Genomic DNA, 17,023 nt, shown 5'->3' with positions numbered 1-17,023 from the left:
ACTTGATTTGTAAACTTTCACTTAAAGCACAATAAAAATTATTTTTAAAAAAGTGTCTTCAATTATCAAAATATCAAAAATAATCAAAAGAATGCCTGTGTAGCCTGTTTTTTTAAATAAAGAAAATCCATTGAGATGGCTTCCAGCCAGGCAGTTTTCCAGCTGGGTTATTGGCCAGGTGAGGGGCGTCAAAGGGACCAGGTGAGGATGGTCCAAACCCAACCGAGAGACGAAGAGGCCCCGCCCAGGATTCGGGGGCGGGGCGGCCCAAGGGCACCGCCCCTACGCGTCACGTGTCTGCTGGCCGCCAATGGCCGCCTCCGAGCCCACCTAGGGGACGGGGCGGGGCGCCTGGCTGGCGTCACCAGGACAACGGGCGTCGCCGGCGCCGTGTGACTCCGGGCTGGAGGTGCGCTCGCGGCGCTTCGGCCATGGTGAGTCTGGGGCCCGCGGGCGCCGGCTTCCTGCCTTGCTCGGCCGGGCGGGTCCCCGCGCGGCCGTCCTGCAGGCGGCGCTGGGGTCGCGGGGGCAGGGCCGCGGCCTGCGGAGCTGGGGGCTGGGCTGGGCGGGCCCGGGGAGGGGCGCCCGGGGCACCTGGAGGGTGCGCCCGGCCCGGGGCGGCCACGGCGCGGGGGTCTCTGCGCTGGGCGTCCGGGTCCCGCCGGCGCCGCACCCAGGGGGCGCCCGGGCGGCGTGACGCCGACCCTTGAGCCCGGGGAGCCGGAGACGCCACCGGGGAGGGTGTGGTTTAAAAAACAAATCTGTGCACAACTGTATTTCAACGTTTGCTTTCCTGTTTACGCTCTGCCCCGTCTGTGTGCTTCCAGCCTTGTTTCTGTGCAGCCATGTAGGTAACGGTATACAGCAGGCATTTCCTCCACATCCCTCGTTCTGAAAGGCTTTTTAGCGTGTAGAAATTCAAATTTGTCATTTTGGAGGTTCCTCCCTCTTTTTTTGAAAATGGGGGCATTAAGCTGCAGGATTTTCTCGAGCGCTCCATCCTCACTAAGGGATTTAATTAACCCATAGTTAAGACATTATAACCATCTTAAATTGTTGCCTTTGTTTAAGAAACTTGAGGGTGAGTAGGCGTCCCACCTGACTCCTCTTAAGCTCGGTTTAAAAACCTGACTTGGAGACTCACCTGCCTTTTTGAATAGACAGGGTCCAGGGAATCGCCGACCAAAAGTATGGCTTCTCCAGGGACCTCCAGGGGGTGTAAAAGAAAAGCGGAGCGGGACACCCTGCTTGGGGCACACCCTTGGTGTGGAATATTTGAGGGTGTGTGTGGGGGGAACAGTGGGGGTGGGGGAGTGGGGTGGTTGGATAATAGGGAAATGCCTGATTTTAAGAAACAGTTTTTACACTAATTCAGCGTAGGCATGCTTCTTATCTGCAGAGGCTAGTGGCAGTGCTGAGAGCTGAGAATGTAGAGTGCTCCCCAAGCGCCAGTTGGCCTTTTGGAGGGAAAACTTGGTGGAAATCTCTCCAATTAAGCCATTTGTTTGTATTGCCTTTATAAAAATGAGAGCTAACATTTATTGTGTACATTCTGTGTGTGAGGCCTTTTTCTAAGTGTCTTGTGTGTTTCATTTAATATGCACAGCAACCTTATGAGAGATCCATTTTAGAGATGAGGAAACTGAGGCACAGAGAGGTAAAGTGACTTGCCCAGATCACCCCGCTGATAAATTGAACTAGGATTCAAACCCAGGCAGTTTGTTTCAGAATTTGCTTGTGTAATCACTGTGCATGACAGTAGGGAGCCCTGGTGGCTCAGTGGTTAAAGTGCTTGGCTGCTAACTAAAAGGTCAGCAGTTCGAACCCAGCAGCCTCTTTGTCAGAGACAGATGTGGCAGTCTGCTTCAGTAAAGATTTACAACCTTGGAAACCCTATGGTGCGGTTCTAGTTTGTCCTGTTGGGTCACTATGAGTTGGAATCGACTTGATGGCAGTGGGTTTAGGTACCTAACAGTAATGTACAGTGTATTCTATATACCATATATATGTTCAGAAACTAATTTTCCCAAAATATACGCCATATATAGATGACCAATCCAGTTGCCATTGAGTAGATTTCCACTCATGACGACCCCATGAGTTTTCATAGTAGTACTGCACTCCAAAGGGTTTTCAGTAGCTGTGACCATTTGGAGGTAGATTGCCAAGGCTTTCTTCCAAGGCACCTCTGGGTGGACCTAAATCGCCAGGCTTTCAGTTAGTGGCCGAGTGCTTGACTGTTTGTGCCACCCAGGGGCTCTGAATATATATATGTGTATTAGGAAATTAGTTTTCCTCCTTACTTAGACTTTAACATTTTTGGGCTCTGATGAATACTTGTATTTTATTGTTCTTGGCACTGAACTAGATGCTACAGAACAGAGTAGGCACGCCTAGCCCTCTCTCTCTGCCTTGTCCCTCCCCTCTTTCACAGAGATGAAATGAAAGGGAATTAATAAAGACAGATTATTAGATCAGGGCTCACACTTAGGGCTCTAATAGCATTGGGAGTTTCTCCTGTCACTTCAGTTTGTGCTCAGGCATCAGCACCTGCTTTTTGTGAATCACAAAGACCAGTGCTTTATATAAAGCCATCTAGATGTGGGATATGAAGCAGTGATTTAAAAAAATGTTATTTTCAGAGTTTTTTTTCCTAATAATTATTTACATTTATTTTAGTTGTGTATTCTAAAGCTGTTGCAAAAAGGCATCAAATAATTGTTTAAATTTTAATTCATATGGATCAAAATATATGTTAAACTACCTATTACTTGTCATCATCAAGTTTTTAGTAGTGTATAATACTTTAGTTTGTAAATCAGATTTTTTTTTTAATATAAAATGGCATTGTACAATTTTTCCGTATTAATTCATTGGGACTTTCCTCCTATTTTGCTCTTTTCTCCCTTTTTGTCTGTGGTTGGAACTTCTCAGAGGTGTTGGAAAGAACAAGCTGGGGGAAAACTTTACAGTAAAATATTTAATTGTGCTTTTTCAAATTAAGATGATATTCTTAATCAAAGATTTATAGACAGTTTTGGTCTTTTTGTATCACATGGTGTAATTAAGAAGACTTAAATGATGAGATCTGTGTTAATAGCTCACTAAAAATAAAAGTTTCTCTGTATATTAATTTTCCCACTCTTGAAAATATTGAAGTTCTTTTGTCTGTACTGGGGTGGTGGTGGTAATTTTTTATAATTGTAACAGTAGTCTTTCATAGAGCCCTCCCTCTGTGCCCATTTCTGTGCTTACCACTTCACATTTATTTAATCCTTCCAAAATCTGTATGTGATTGATATTATTATACTCGTTTAAGAAACCCAGTTTAATTACACCAATTTCCCAAGATCACATAGATGGTAAGTGACAGAGTCAGGATTTGAGGCCAAACAATCTGTTTCCAAAGTTGGATCTTTTACACCATGGCTTCTTTTCCAAACTAAAGATCATGCCCAGTGCTTGGATGAATGGACTACCCCAAGATGAAGAGTCTCCATGTCTTATCAGCTGAGTCAGTGAACTCTTTGTTATTTTATGACAAATTCTCTGTTATGATGTCTAGTGACATCCTACATGATTTACTTGGCTCTTTTTCAATGCAGACAACCAAAGCTAAGATATGGATACAGATAGCTTTCACAGCTGCCTTCCCTGCCCTTGCACCATTGCTTTGTGTCCTACCTCCACCCTGTGGAGTGTCTGCTTCAGCCACTGCCACATCCAGCCCTGGGTGGAAAGCTAGAAAGGCTATGAAAGAGTTGGGGTTGGAGCAGGGAGTTCTAGGAAAGCAGAATGCGGAAGTCATTGGGAAAGTTTTTGTGGAGTCAGAATCAGGGCTCAAACCCAGGCTTCGCAGTTCTCAGTGCCACCCAATATTGTCTTTCAATTGATTTGTCTGTCTTTGGTATTCTATCCAACAAATGTTGATTGTATGTTACTGTGTACCATACACTGTTGTAGGCGGTGAGTATTGAGCAGCAGATGAAAGAGGCAGGACTGTGCCCTCATGGAACGTGCATTCTCATGTCAGGAAGGCAGATAATGAATAGACAAATAAGATGGTGAGACACGCTTTGGAGAAAAATACAGCTGGGTGAGAGGGTAAGGGAATTCTAGGACAGGGTGAGAAAGTAGATGCTTTTAATGTAGGGTAGAAGGGAAGGTGACTCTGTTAAGGTGACAGTTGAGTAGAGCACAAACTGTGGGATGCCTGAAGGAAAACCATTTCAGAAGAGGGCACAAGTGCAAAGGTTCTGAGGCAAGAACATGCCTGATGTATTGGAGAAACAGTAAGGAAACCAGTGTGGCTGGAATGGAGCGAAGGGGGAACGCGGTAGGAGGTAAGACCAAAGTAGTAATGGAAGCCAGATCATGCAGGACTTGTAAGCCACTTAAAGGACTTTGACTTTTCCTTTGAGGGAAAAGGCAGGGTTTAAGTAGAGGAGTGGCATAATATGACTTACATCTCATACAAGGATTCTCTCCCCCCACCCCTTACCGCTACATGAAGATAAACAGAACTTCACATTGGAAAGAATACCAGCTCCTTTTACCTGATATGTCACGCCTGGCTTTCAACAGAAAATTGCAAGGCATACTAAAAAGCAGAAAACACAATCTGAAGAGAAATGGCAGATATCACAACCAGACTCAGATAATGGCAGAGAAGTTAGAATTATCAGACTGGGGATTTAAAATAACTATGATTTTTTTTTTTATGGTTAATATGTTAAGGGCTCTAATGGAAAAAGTGGACACCATGCAAAAACAGATGAGTAGCCTAAGCAAAGACATTGGGAACTCTAAGGAAATGTGAGAAATCAAAAACATTGCAACAGAAATGAATAATGCATTTGATGGGCTCATTAGTGGATTGGACATACCTGAGGGGAGAATCAGTGAACTTGAAGGTATTGCAGTAGAAACTTCTCACTGAAAAGCAAAGAGAAAAAAAAAAAAAAAGGCAGACTATCCAAGAACTTGGGGCAATTACAAAACATGTAACATACACATAAGGGGAATACTAGCAGGAGACAAAAGAGAAAGGTACACAAGAAATATTTGAAGTAGTAATGGCTGAGAATTTTCCAAAATTTTAGACAGACACCAAACTATAGATCCAGGAAGCTCAGAACACCAAAAAAATCTACACGCAGTCATATCCTATTCAAACTGCAGAAAGCCAAAGGAGAAGAGATAGTGACACCTGTTATTGATAGAACGCAGACAAATCAGTAAGATATAAAAGATTTGAACAGCATTATCAGCCAGCTGAATCTAATTGCCATTCACGGAAGTGATACACTTAACCATTGCAGAATCACGTTCTTTGCAAGTGGACGTGCAACATTCATCAAACTGGACTGTATAACCCATTGCCACTGAGCCGATTCTGACTCATGGTGGTCCCACGTGTTATAGTAGAACTGTTCCATAGGATTTTCTTGGCTGTAATCTTTATGGAAGCAGATTGCCAGGCCTTTATTCTGTGGTGCCACTGGGTGGGTTTGAACCACCAACCTTTGGGCTAGTAGACAAGAGCAAACTATTTGTGCCACCCATTGCCATTGAGTCAGCTTCGACTCATAGTGACCCTAGGACAGGGTATAACTGCCTCATAGGGTTGCCAAGGCTGTAATCTTATGGAAGCAGAATGCCACAACTTTCTCTTACAGCGTAGCTGGTGGGTTCGAATTTCCAACCTTTCAGTCATCAGCCGATTGCTTAACTATTATGCCACCAGGGCTCTTTAAGTACCTTATACCGTTGTCCTTGAGTCAGTTCCGACTCATAGCGACCCTATAGGACAGAGTAGAACTGCCCCAAAGAGTTTCCAAGGAGCGGCTGGTGGATACAAACTGGTGGCCTTTTGGCTAGCAGCCATAGCCCTTAACCACTATGCCACTGACCTAAAATAAATTTCAATATGTTTAAGAGGATCAGAGTCGTAGAGTATATTATCTGGCTACAATGCTATTAAATTAGAAACCCAAAACAATAAAATATCTAGAAAACCTGCAAATAGTAGAAATTTAGGCAGTGTATTTCTTAATAATTCTTGGTTTAAAGAAGAAATCACGAGGGAGATTAGAAAATACTTTTAAAAAATATGTTTTTGGTGAAGGCTTCCATAGCAGTTTAATTTCTCATTCAGCAGTTTCTACACAAATTGTTCAGTGACACTGACTACATTCTTTACGATTTGTCAACATTCTCCATATTTCTGTTCTGGTTGTTCCACTCCCATTAATCTAGTTTCTCTGCCCCTTTACATTCTTATCTTTGTTTTAAAGTATTTGTTGACCATTTGGTCTCATAAAGATGATTTTTTAAAAGAGCACAGTACTCATGGGTGATATTCTTTATTTTATAAGCCTGACTATTATTTAGCTAAAAGATAACCTTGGGGGGGGGGTAGTTTCAGTTCAAGGTTTAAGGAGTATCTCAGGACAGTAGTCCTCTGTTCTCAACCAGTCCAGTAAGTCTGGTTTTTGTTTTGTTTTTTAGGAATTTGATGTTCTGTTCCACATTTTTCTCCCGTGCTATCACGGTCCATTGATCGTGGGCCTGATCTGAACGGTCAGTAGTGGTGGCCAGGCACCATTTAGTTCTTTTGGTTTCAGGGTAGATGAGGCTGTGGTTCGCGTAGACTATTATTAGTCCTGTACACTAGTTTCTTCTTAGAGCCCTTGGTTCCCTTCTTTCTTTTGTTCTGGATGCGTGGAGACCCATAGTTTTATCCTAGATGGCCAAATTTAAGCTTTTAAGACCCCAGACACTACTCCCCAAGCTAGGATGTAGAATGTAAACTTCATGAACTATATTATGCCAGTTGACCGCGATGGCCCATGAGACTATGGTCCTAACACTTCAAACCCAGGAAGCCAATCCTTTGAGGTGTTTGATTATGTCTAAGAAGTATCTGCAACTGTGCCCTCTATGTGCCTTGTTATATATACGTATACATGTGCATTCAGTCACATACACGCGTATGCATACACCTGTGGACGCCTGGTGGTACAGTGATTAAGAGCTCAGCTGCTAACCAAAAGGTCGCAGTTCAGATCCACCAGCCGTTCCTTGGAAATCCTATGGAGCAGTTCTGTTCTGTCCTGTAGGGTCACTATGAGTCAGAATTGTTTCAATGGCAATGGGTTATACGTACACAAATATATACTCGCATGTACATACCTATATACATATGCGTCTACATGCATACATACTCGCGTGTCTATTTTTTGGGTGTTGTTGCTGTTGTTTCAAAATTGTATGTCATAGCAGTTACCAAAAGGTCCTTTTTTCTTGTGTACCTTTTAGTAACATCGTTTACCTTGTCGGGCTGTGCGTGCTTCACTCATTTAGTGTTACCTTTCCATCACCAAAAATACAAGCGCCTACTATCTAGAGAGTGAATCCTCCTGTGCTCTTCTTTGTCCCTGGTAGCCACTAATGAACATTAATTTCTGTACATTTGCCTGTTCGTGTCGTTTCATAAAAGTGAGAACATACAATATGTCTTCTAGTGATTGAGTTATTTCGCTCACCATAATGCCTTCCAAGTTCATCCATGTCCGAAGATGTTTTGGGAACTCATTCTTCTTTATTACTGGGTAGATTCCATTGTATGTTGTCGTTAGGTGCTGTTGAGTCGGTTCCAACTCATAGCAACCCTGTGTACAACCGAACAAAAAATGGCCTGGTCCTGCATCATCCTCACAGTCATTGTTAATGCTTGAGCCTATTACTGCAGCCATTGTGTCAGTTCGTCTCATTGAGGGTCTTCCTCTTTTTTGCTGAGCCTCCGCTTTACGGAGCCTGATGTCCTTCTCCAGGGACTGGTCCCTCCTGATAACATGTCCGAAGTATGTGAGTCTCGCCGTCCTTGCTTCTAATGAGCATTCTGGCTTGTACTTCTTCCAAAACAAAGAAAAACCAAACCCAGTGCCATCGAGTCGATTCCGACTCATAGCGACCCTATAGGACAGAGTAGAACTGCCCCGTAGAGTTTCCCGGGAGCGCCTGGCGGATTCGAACTGCCGACCGTTTGGTTAGCAGCCGTAGCACTTAACCGCTACGCCACTAGGGTTTCCACTTCTTTCAGGACAGATTTATTTGTTCTTCTGGATATTGTTTGCCAACACCATAATTCAAAGGTGTGAATTCTTTGATCTTCCTTATTCATTGTCCAGCTTTCACATGCATGTGAGGTGATTGAAAACACTATGGCTTGGGTCTAGTGCCCCTGAGTTCTTAAGGTGACCTCTTTGGTTTTTAACATTTTAAAAAGATCTTTTGCAGCAGCTTTGCCCAAGGCAGTGTGTCTTTTGATTTCTTGAATGCTTCTTCCATGGGTGTTGATTGTGGATCCAAGTAAAATGAAATCCTTGACAACTCCAATCTTTTCTGTGTTTATCATGATGTTGCTTGTTGGTCCAGTTGTGAGAATTTTTGTTTTCTTTATGTTGAGGTGTAATCCATACTGAAGGCTGTGATGTTTGATCTTCATCAGTAAGTGTTTGAAGTCCTCTTCACTTTCAGCAACCAGGGTTGTGTCATCTGCATATTGAAGGTTGTTAATGAATCTTCCTCCAGTCCTGATGCCGTGTTCTTCTTCATATAGTCCATTGAATATATGTACCACGTTTTACTTATCCATTTATCCATTGATGGACACTTAGGCTGTTTCCATCTTCTTGCTGTTGTCAGTAGTGCTGTGATGAACATGCGTGTGCATATGTCTGTTCATGTTACTTCTGTTAAATCCCTAGGGTGTATACCTAGGAGTGGAATTGCTGGGTCATATGGCAGCTCTACCTCTAGTTTTTTGAGGAACCACCAGACTGCTTTCACAATGGCTGTACCATTTTGCATTCCCACCAGCAGCGGATGAGGGTTCAATTTCTCCACATCTCTTCCAGCACTTGTTATTTCTGAGTTTTTTGTTTGTTTGCTTTTTATCTTAGCCATCCTAGTGGGAGTGAAATGGTGTCTCATTGTGGTTTTGGTTTGTGTTTCCCTGATGACTAATGACGTTGAACATCTTTTCGTGTGTCTGGCTACACGTAGTGGGTAGTTATGGAAGCACAACATATCAAAATTTGTGCAATGCCACCAAAGTATTGCTTAGAGAAAAATTTAGAGCTTTTAATGATATATTAGAAATGAAAAAAGATGTAAAAACGATCACCTAAGTTTCCATCTTAAAAATACAGAAAAAGTAGAACGAATTAAACCTGAAGCAAATAGAAAAAAAATACAGGCAGAAAACAATGAAATAGGTAACAGGCCATAGGGAAAGTCAGCAAATTCAAAAGTTAATTATTTGAAAAAGATTAATAAAATTAATCAAGAAAAAAAGATAGGTAACCAACATCAGTAATGAAAGGGGACATTACCATAAATCAAAGGAATAAAGGGGCATTTTTTTTTTATAAGCAACTTTAAAACAATATAAGAGCTTAGATGAAACTGGCGAATTCCTTGAAAAATACAATTTAAACAAAACTGACGGAACAAAAAATGGAAAATCTGAAGATCCTGAATGAATATTCCAGTATCTATTAAATAGATTGAATTCGTTTTTAAAAATCTTCCCATAAAGAAAATCCCAGAGTAAGATGGCATCACTGGTGAATTCTAGGAAACTTCTAAGAAGAAATAATACTGATTTTATATAAACTCTCAGAAAAAGAGATGCATAAGGAATACTTCCCAACAGAACTTTGATACTGAACCTGTCAAAGAAAATAAAATTAAAGACCAATATCCCTTATGAAAATGAAAACAAAACCAAACTCTTTGCTGTCCAGTTGATTCTGACTCATAGAGACCCTATAGAATAGAGTAGAGTTGCCCCATAGAGTTTCTAAGGAACAAACAGCTAGTGCATTCAAACTGCCAAGCTTTAGGTTAACAGCCAAGCCCTTAACCACTGTGCCACCAGGCCTCCTGTATGAAAACAGATGTAAAAAATCTATAATAATAAAATATTAGCAAATCAAATCTGGTAGCATATAAAAAGGATAACATATCTTGACCATGTGGGGTTTGCCTCAAAGATGCATATTTGATGTAGCATTTGAAAATCAGTGTAATTTACTGCGTTAACATCATAAAGGAAAAAATTTATGTTGCTAGGTGTCAAGCCAGCTCCACCTCATAAAGACCGGTAAGTATGATAAAACGAAACACTGCCTGGTCCTGAGCTGTCCTCACACTCGTTGCCATGTCTGACCCCATTGTTGTAGCCACTGTATCTGTCAATTCATCTTGTTGAGGATCTCCCTCTTTTTTTGCTGACCATTATAGTGATTCATCCACTCTGAATGAGGAGCTCTTTGTTGGCTTATATGAATGGATCCAACCTATCCTTTAAAACTGCGTTTTTTTGTTTTTATGAAAAGTTTCCCATACACAGAAAAGTGGGATCCTATAATGAACGCTCATCATTTTACCCACGCCTTAGGTTGGATGGAAACCCTGGTGGCATAGTGGTTAAGTGTTATGGCTACTAACTAAAAGGTTGGCAGTTCAAATCCACCAAGCACTTCTTGGAAACTACGGGGCAGTTCTACCCTGCTCTGTAGGGTTGCTGTGAGTCAGAATCGACTCAATGGCAATGGGGTTTTTTTTGGTTTAGGTTGGATAATTTTAAACATTTGCCATATTTGCCCCTGTCATGGTTTGAATTGTGTCCCTCCAAAATATGTGTCAACGTGGTTAGGCCATGATTCCCAGTATTAAGTGGTCGTCCTCCATTTTGTGATTGTAATTTTATGTTAAAGAGGATTAGGGTGGGATTGTAACACCCTTACTACGGTCACATCCCTGATCCAGTGTAAAGGAAGTTTCCCTGGAGTGTGGCCTGCACCACCTTTTATCTTACAAGAGATGAAAAGAAAAGGGAAGCAAGCAGAGAGTGGGGACCTCATATCACCAAGAAAGCAGTGCTGGGAGCAGAGCGCATCCTTTGGACCTGGGTTTCCTGCACAGAGAAGCTCCTAGTCCAGGGGACGATTGATAACAAGGACCTTCCTCCAGAGCAGACAGAAAGCTTTCCCCTGGAGCTGACGCCTTGAATTTGGACTTTTAGCTCACTTTACTGTGAGGAAATAAATTTCTCTTTGCTAAAGCCATCCATTCATGGTATTTCTGTTACAGCAGCACTAGATGACTAAGACAGCCCTCCCCCCCTTTTTTTCCCTGAAGTTTTAAATCAATTACAGATGCTAAGGCATTTTACCTCTAAATAGTTCAGTATCATTCATCTCTTAAAAATAGCAACTCCTTCCTGTATGACCACAAAACCACTGTTGCTTTTTACAAAATTGATAGTTCCTTAATATCATCTAATACCCAGCCCGTATTCAAGTTTCTCCAGTTGTCCTGAGAATCCTTTCATAACTGGTTTATTCTGCAGGATCCAGGGCCATGTATGACATCTGATTGTTAGGATTTGGTAAAGCCAGACTTAATTTCTACCTTCTTTGTAAAATTTTTCTCGTTCATTACACTGGCCCACTCTTACGGTTTCTTTCAATTCATCAATTTTTTTTTTTCCTTGCCACTTATTTGGCTCCATCATGAAACACTTGTGAATTCTCTTGAATTGCTAATCCTTTTATTTAATATTTGTAAGTATTTTATTGAAGATAAGTGTAGTTGATTCTGTTCTTTAGAAATTTTCCTTTCCTTTTTTCCCACAGAGCAATTTGTACATGGTAGGTACGTACTAATAGTTTTGGATGAAAAGGAATTCTTAGGAGCATAAATTTAAGAGGGAAATTTTAGATTGAATACCAACATTTTCTGACATGGATAACTACAATGTGTGCAGGGCTATTGACGAATATGAGGCTTGGGAGGGAGCAAACTGACTGAGGTAGAAAATAAGTCCTATGTTAGTAATGATGAATTTGAGGGGAATAAGGAGAGTTGTCTTGTGGTCAGCTAGGGGAGTGGAGCTGGACTGTGAGTTAAGGCATCTGTTTCCAGGCCTGGCCCATCAGGGCTCAGTATTTACTATTGGGGAAAGGGCTGTAATAGAGAGATGTGTCCGGAACGCTCAGGCAGAGTGAAAAGTAGTAAGTATTTTTTTACTTTGGGGAAGTCAGGAAGGCTTCATAGAGAATGTGACCTTTGAACTCGGTCCTTACCATGAATACCCCTTTGCCTCTCTTAAGAAGCCGTGGTGGTGCAGTGGTTGTGCGGTGGTTAAGTGTTCATCTGCTCACCAGAAGGTTGGCAGTTCTGATCTATCAACCACTCCTTGGAAACCCTATGGGGCTGTTCCACTCTGTCCTATAGGATCGCTGTGAGTTGGAATTGGCTCAATGGAAATGGGTTTGGTTTTGGTTTTTGGTCTCTTAAGGAAGCCAGCACTTGGTGTGGAGGGAAGCCTATTCTGTGCAAAGGAACGTCTTTCTATTTTGGGCACAGCTCTTGCTCAAGATTGTACAATGTGTACCAGTTAAATGTTTACTGGGTGAGAGCAGTAAAAGAAGGACTAGAATAGTGTAGGGTCACAGGAGGCCAGTTAAAAAAGAGAAGAGGAGGAGAAAGGCTGTTATGAGAGTCAAGTCCTGAAAAGACATCTAGAAGATTGAGAGCTGAAAATAGCTTCTGGGCAAAATTCAAGTAAGGTCTATAAACCTGTTGCTGTCGAGTTGATTCCGACTCATAGCGACCCTATAGGACAGAGTAGAACTGCCCCACAGGGTTTCCAAGGAGTGCCTGGTGGATTCAAACTGCCAACTTTTTGGTTACCGGCCGTAGTTCTTAATCAGTACGCCACCAGGGTTTCCAGACCTGTTGCCTGAGAGTCGATTCTGACTCATAGTGACCGTAAAGGTCTATGGAATAGTCAATGGTATTAGGTCAGTGTTGATTTCCTGCTTTCAATAATTGTATTATGGCTAAGGAAGAAATAAACATTAGGAAAAGTTGGAAGAAGGGTGTACAGGGACTCTGTACTGTTTCTGCAGCATTTCTGTAAGTCTAAAATTATTTTAAAATCTAATTTTTTTTTTTTTTAAATGGCCTCTGGATTTGACATCAGTGCCGCAGAAAGGACTTGGAGACTTTTTTGACTGGTGTTTAAAAAGTGAGTTCCAAATTAGGCGGTGAAGTATAAAGGTTCAGATCAAGGTGGTTTATAATCTTGCCATATTTTTCTTTAAGTGATAACATTAAAAGGGATTTTTGACAAAGTAGAGTAACTTTCTGAGAAGGCTGGCCAAAATGGTGGGGCCTTTGGAAACTTGGTCATGAGACAGATGGTGTCAGGAATTGAGAATATTTAGTTTAGAGGAGAGAACTAAAGAACGGTAAGAGATGTTGTTGGGAGTGGCGGTGAATGACACCACGACAATTTTCAGATACTCAACAGTTGTCAGAAGGATGGGCTTATTATAATTAAAAAAAAAAAATCTTAATTGTGTTTTAGGTGAAAGTTTACAGTGCAGATTAGTTTCTCATTCAAAAATTTATACACAAATTGTTTTGTGACATTAGTTGTAATACCCGTAATGTGTCAGCACTCTCCTTTCCCTCTCTACCCCGGGCTCCTGGTGTCAATTCGTCCAGTTTTCCTGTCCCCTTCCTGCCTTCTCATCTTTGCTTTTGGGCAGGTGTTCCCCATTTGGTCATGTATATTTGAATGAACTAAGAAGCACAGTTCCTCACATGTTAATTGTTTTATAGGCCTGTCTAATCTTTGGCTAAGAGGTGGACTTTCGGCAGTGGCCTCAGCTCTGAGTTAGCAGGGTGCCGGGGGGCCGTAGTCTCGGAGGTCCCTCCAGTCTCTGTCAGACCAGTAAATCTGGTCTTTTTGGTGAATTTGAATTTTGTTCTACATTTTTTCTCCTGCTTTGTCCTGGCCTCTCTATTGTGATCCCTGTCAGAGAAGTTGGTGGTGGTAGCCAGGCACCAACCGTCTTGTTTTTCTGAGCTCATTTTTTTTTTCAGGCTGGTGGAGGCTGCTTCATATGGTCCATTAGTCCTTTGGACTACAGTTTTCCTTGTGTCTTTGGTATTTTTTTCATTCTACTTTGTTCCAGCAGTATGAGACCAGTAGATACATCTTAGATGGCCGCTCGCAAGTTTTTAAGACTTTAGACGCTACTCACCAAAGTCGGATGTAGAACATCTTCTTTATGAACTGTGTCATGCTGGTTGACCTAGATGTTCCCCAAAACCATGATCCTTAGTCCCAGTAACTCCATTCCTCAAGGTGTTTGGATGCGTCTGGGAAGCTTCTATGACTTTGCATTGATCAGGCTGTGTTGACTTCCCCTTCACCAAACTGAACACTTGTCTACTATGTAGTTAGTCATTTCCCCTCCCTTGTAACCATCCAAGATTGTTTTTTTCTGTGTGTAAACCATTTTTTGGGTTTTTGTAATAGTGGTCTCATACAGTAGCTGTCTTTTTATGATTGACTTATTTCAGTCAGCATAGCCCTCCAGATTCATCCATGTTGTGAGATGTTTCACGGATTCATCATTGTTCTTTTTCATTGTGTAGTATTCCATTGTGTGTATGTACCACAGTTTGTTTATCCATTCGTCTGTTGATGGGCATTTAGGTTGTTTCCATCTTTTTGCTACTGTGAATAATGCTGCGGTGAACATGGGTGTGCATATGTGTATTCACGTGATGGCTCTTATTTCTCTAGGATATATTCCTAGGAGTGGGATTGCTGGATCGTATGGTATTTCTATTTCTAACTTTTTAAGGAGTCACCGTATCATTTTCCATAATGCTTGTACCATTTTACAGTCCCACCAGCATTGCATAAGAATTCCAATCTCCCTTCAACTTCTCCAACATTTGTTATTTTCTGTTTATTTTGATTCGTTCTAGTAATGTCGGGATGAGATGGCATCTCATTTAGTTTTGAGTTGCATTTCTCTAATGGCTAATGATCGCAAGCATTTCCTCATGTGTCTGTTAACTGCCTCAATATATTCTTTGGTGAAGTGTCTATGTTGATATCCTTTGTCCATTTTTTGTATTATTTGTCTTTTTGTTATTGAGATGTTGAAGTATTCTATAGATTTTAGAGATTAAACCCTGTTCCACTGGTCTGTGTATCTCTGGTTGTACCAGTACCAGGCTGTTTAGACTACCATGGCTGTATAGTAGGTTCTGAGATCACATAGTGTGAGACTTCTTACTTTGTTTTTTTTTTTCAATAATGCTTTGCTTTTCTGGGGCATCATTCCATATGAAGTTGGTAATTAGCTTTTCCATCTTGTTAAATGATGCTGTTGGTATTTGGATTGGGATTACTTTATACCTGTATGTATGTATGTATGTATGTATATATATATATGTAGTTTGCTTTGGGTAGAATTGACATTTTCACATTGTTGAGTCTTCCTTTGGTATGTTTTTCCATTTATGTAGGTCTGTTTTGGTTTCTTGCAATAGCGTTTTGTAGTTTTCTTTGTATAGGTCTTTTACATCCCTGGTTGGATTTATTCCTATTTTTTTAGGGGCTAATATAAATGGTATTGTTTTCCTTATTTCCTTTATGAAGTTCTCTTTGGTATTTTGGAATCCAACTGATTTTTGTATGTTGACCTTGTCTCCTGCTACTCTGCTGAATCTTTCTATTAGTTCCAATAGTTTTCTTGTGGAATCTTTGGGGTTCTCTATGTATTATTATATTAGGATGGGCTTATTTTTTATTCCAAGATCAGTGAATCAGAGTTACAAGATTTCAACTAAACATAGGAAATACCTTCTAGTTGTTAGAATAGGCCATACTAGAATGCTCTCTTCTGTGAAGCACTGATGCTTCACTCACAGTGCCTGGCCGAGGCCACAGAACCAAGAATTTCAGAGGAAGGAATCCCTTTTCCAGTGGGAAGTTTGACTAGGAAACCTCCAAGAATCAAATCTAATTTACTAAAGGAACATATCATCTGAGTTCTGCCCCTCACATCTGTGTAACCCTCAGACATGTCCTTTAACTTCTCTATATTGTGGTTTTCTCTAAAGTGAGGATGGGAATGGAACCTGTCTCATAGGGTTGTTGTGAATTAAATGAGTTCATATGTACATAAAGTGCCTAGAATAGCCTTGGCACCTAGTAAATGCTCAATAAATAGTAACTATGGCGATGGTTATAATTTTGTAGGGGAACAGTCATAGTCACCTTTGAGAAAGAAGCTTCAGAAGAGCTGTGGAACGGAAACCAAATTGCAGGAGTTTAAGTAAATAATGAGTATTGAGAAAGTAAAGGCAGAAGGTATAGATCTTTTCATCTGTTTTAAAGCCATTTTTATACTTTTTTCTATAAACTCCGTGTTCGGGTTCTATTTTGCTGATTTGGTTCTTGATTTTTCTATTGTTTCCAGAGATTCTTAGTTTGTGTTATATTTATTTATTTTCTTTCTGGATTTACCTATAATGTTTTTTGTTTATCTGTTATGTTTTCTACTAAATGGCTTTAAAAAGTAAGTACAGTTAGGCCAACAAGCACATGAATAAATGCTTGAAACCTTTAGTCATTAGGAAAATGCAAGTAAAAACTGCAATGAGATATCACTTCATACCTACTACAAAAAAAGGACGATAACAAGTGTTAGCAAGCATGTGGAGAAACTGAAACTCTCATTTGTTGTTGGGATTATAAAATGATACAGTCACTTTGGAAAATAGTTTGCAAGTTCCTCAAAATAGAGTTACCATATCATCCAGCAATTCCACTTGTACATATATACAAAAAATAGAAAAATATACAAAAGAGAAATGCAAATATACGTTCACCCACACAAATAACTTGTACCTGAGTGTTCAGAGCAGCATTATTCATAACACCTCCATCTTAGGCTGGGTTCTTCAGAGAAGCAAAACTAGTGAAATGTATAATACATGTATGTAGAGAGATGTATATCAAGGAAATGACTCACCCAGTTGTAGAGGCTGGAATAACCTGTGTCCATGGGTGAGGATGGAGACTTTTCCTGATTCGCATAGCTACAGGAGCTGGCGAACCCAGGATCAGGAGGTC

General features: G+C 41.0%; 1 protein-coding gene across 6 annotated transcripts in view; it reads left to right on the top strand.

The window, feature by feature from the left end:
• The first annotated feature begins 346 nt into the window (after positions 1–346).
• FBXL2 (F-box and leucine rich repeat protein 2) overlaps positions 347–17,023 on the top strand; it is a 110,676-nt gene continuing 93,999 nt past the window's right edge. For 4 of the 6 annotated variants that reach the window (XM_049871170.1, XM_049871169.1, XM_049871173.1 and 1 more), the window contains exon 1: positions 347–434. In XM_049871170.1, coding sequence (XP_049727127.1) covers positions 432–434 — 3 coding nt within the window. In that variant the 5' untranslated portion in view covers positions 347–431. Of the gene's footprint in view, positions 435–6,234; positions 6,583–17,023 lie in introns of those variants that run through there. The other 2 variants (XM_049871174.1, XM_049871172.1) reach the window with 2 other exon arrangements.

The sequence above is a fragment of the Elephas maximus genome, chromosome 27, assembly GCF_024166365.1.
Source record: "Elephas maximus indicus isolate mEleMax1 chromosome 27, mEleMax1 primary haplotype, whole genome shotgun sequence".
Classification (NCBI taxonomy): Eukaryota; Metazoa; Chordata; class Mammalia; order Proboscidea; family Elephantidae; genus Elephas; species Elephas maximus.
This window is presented reverse-complemented; position numbering and strand designations above follow the sequence as displayed.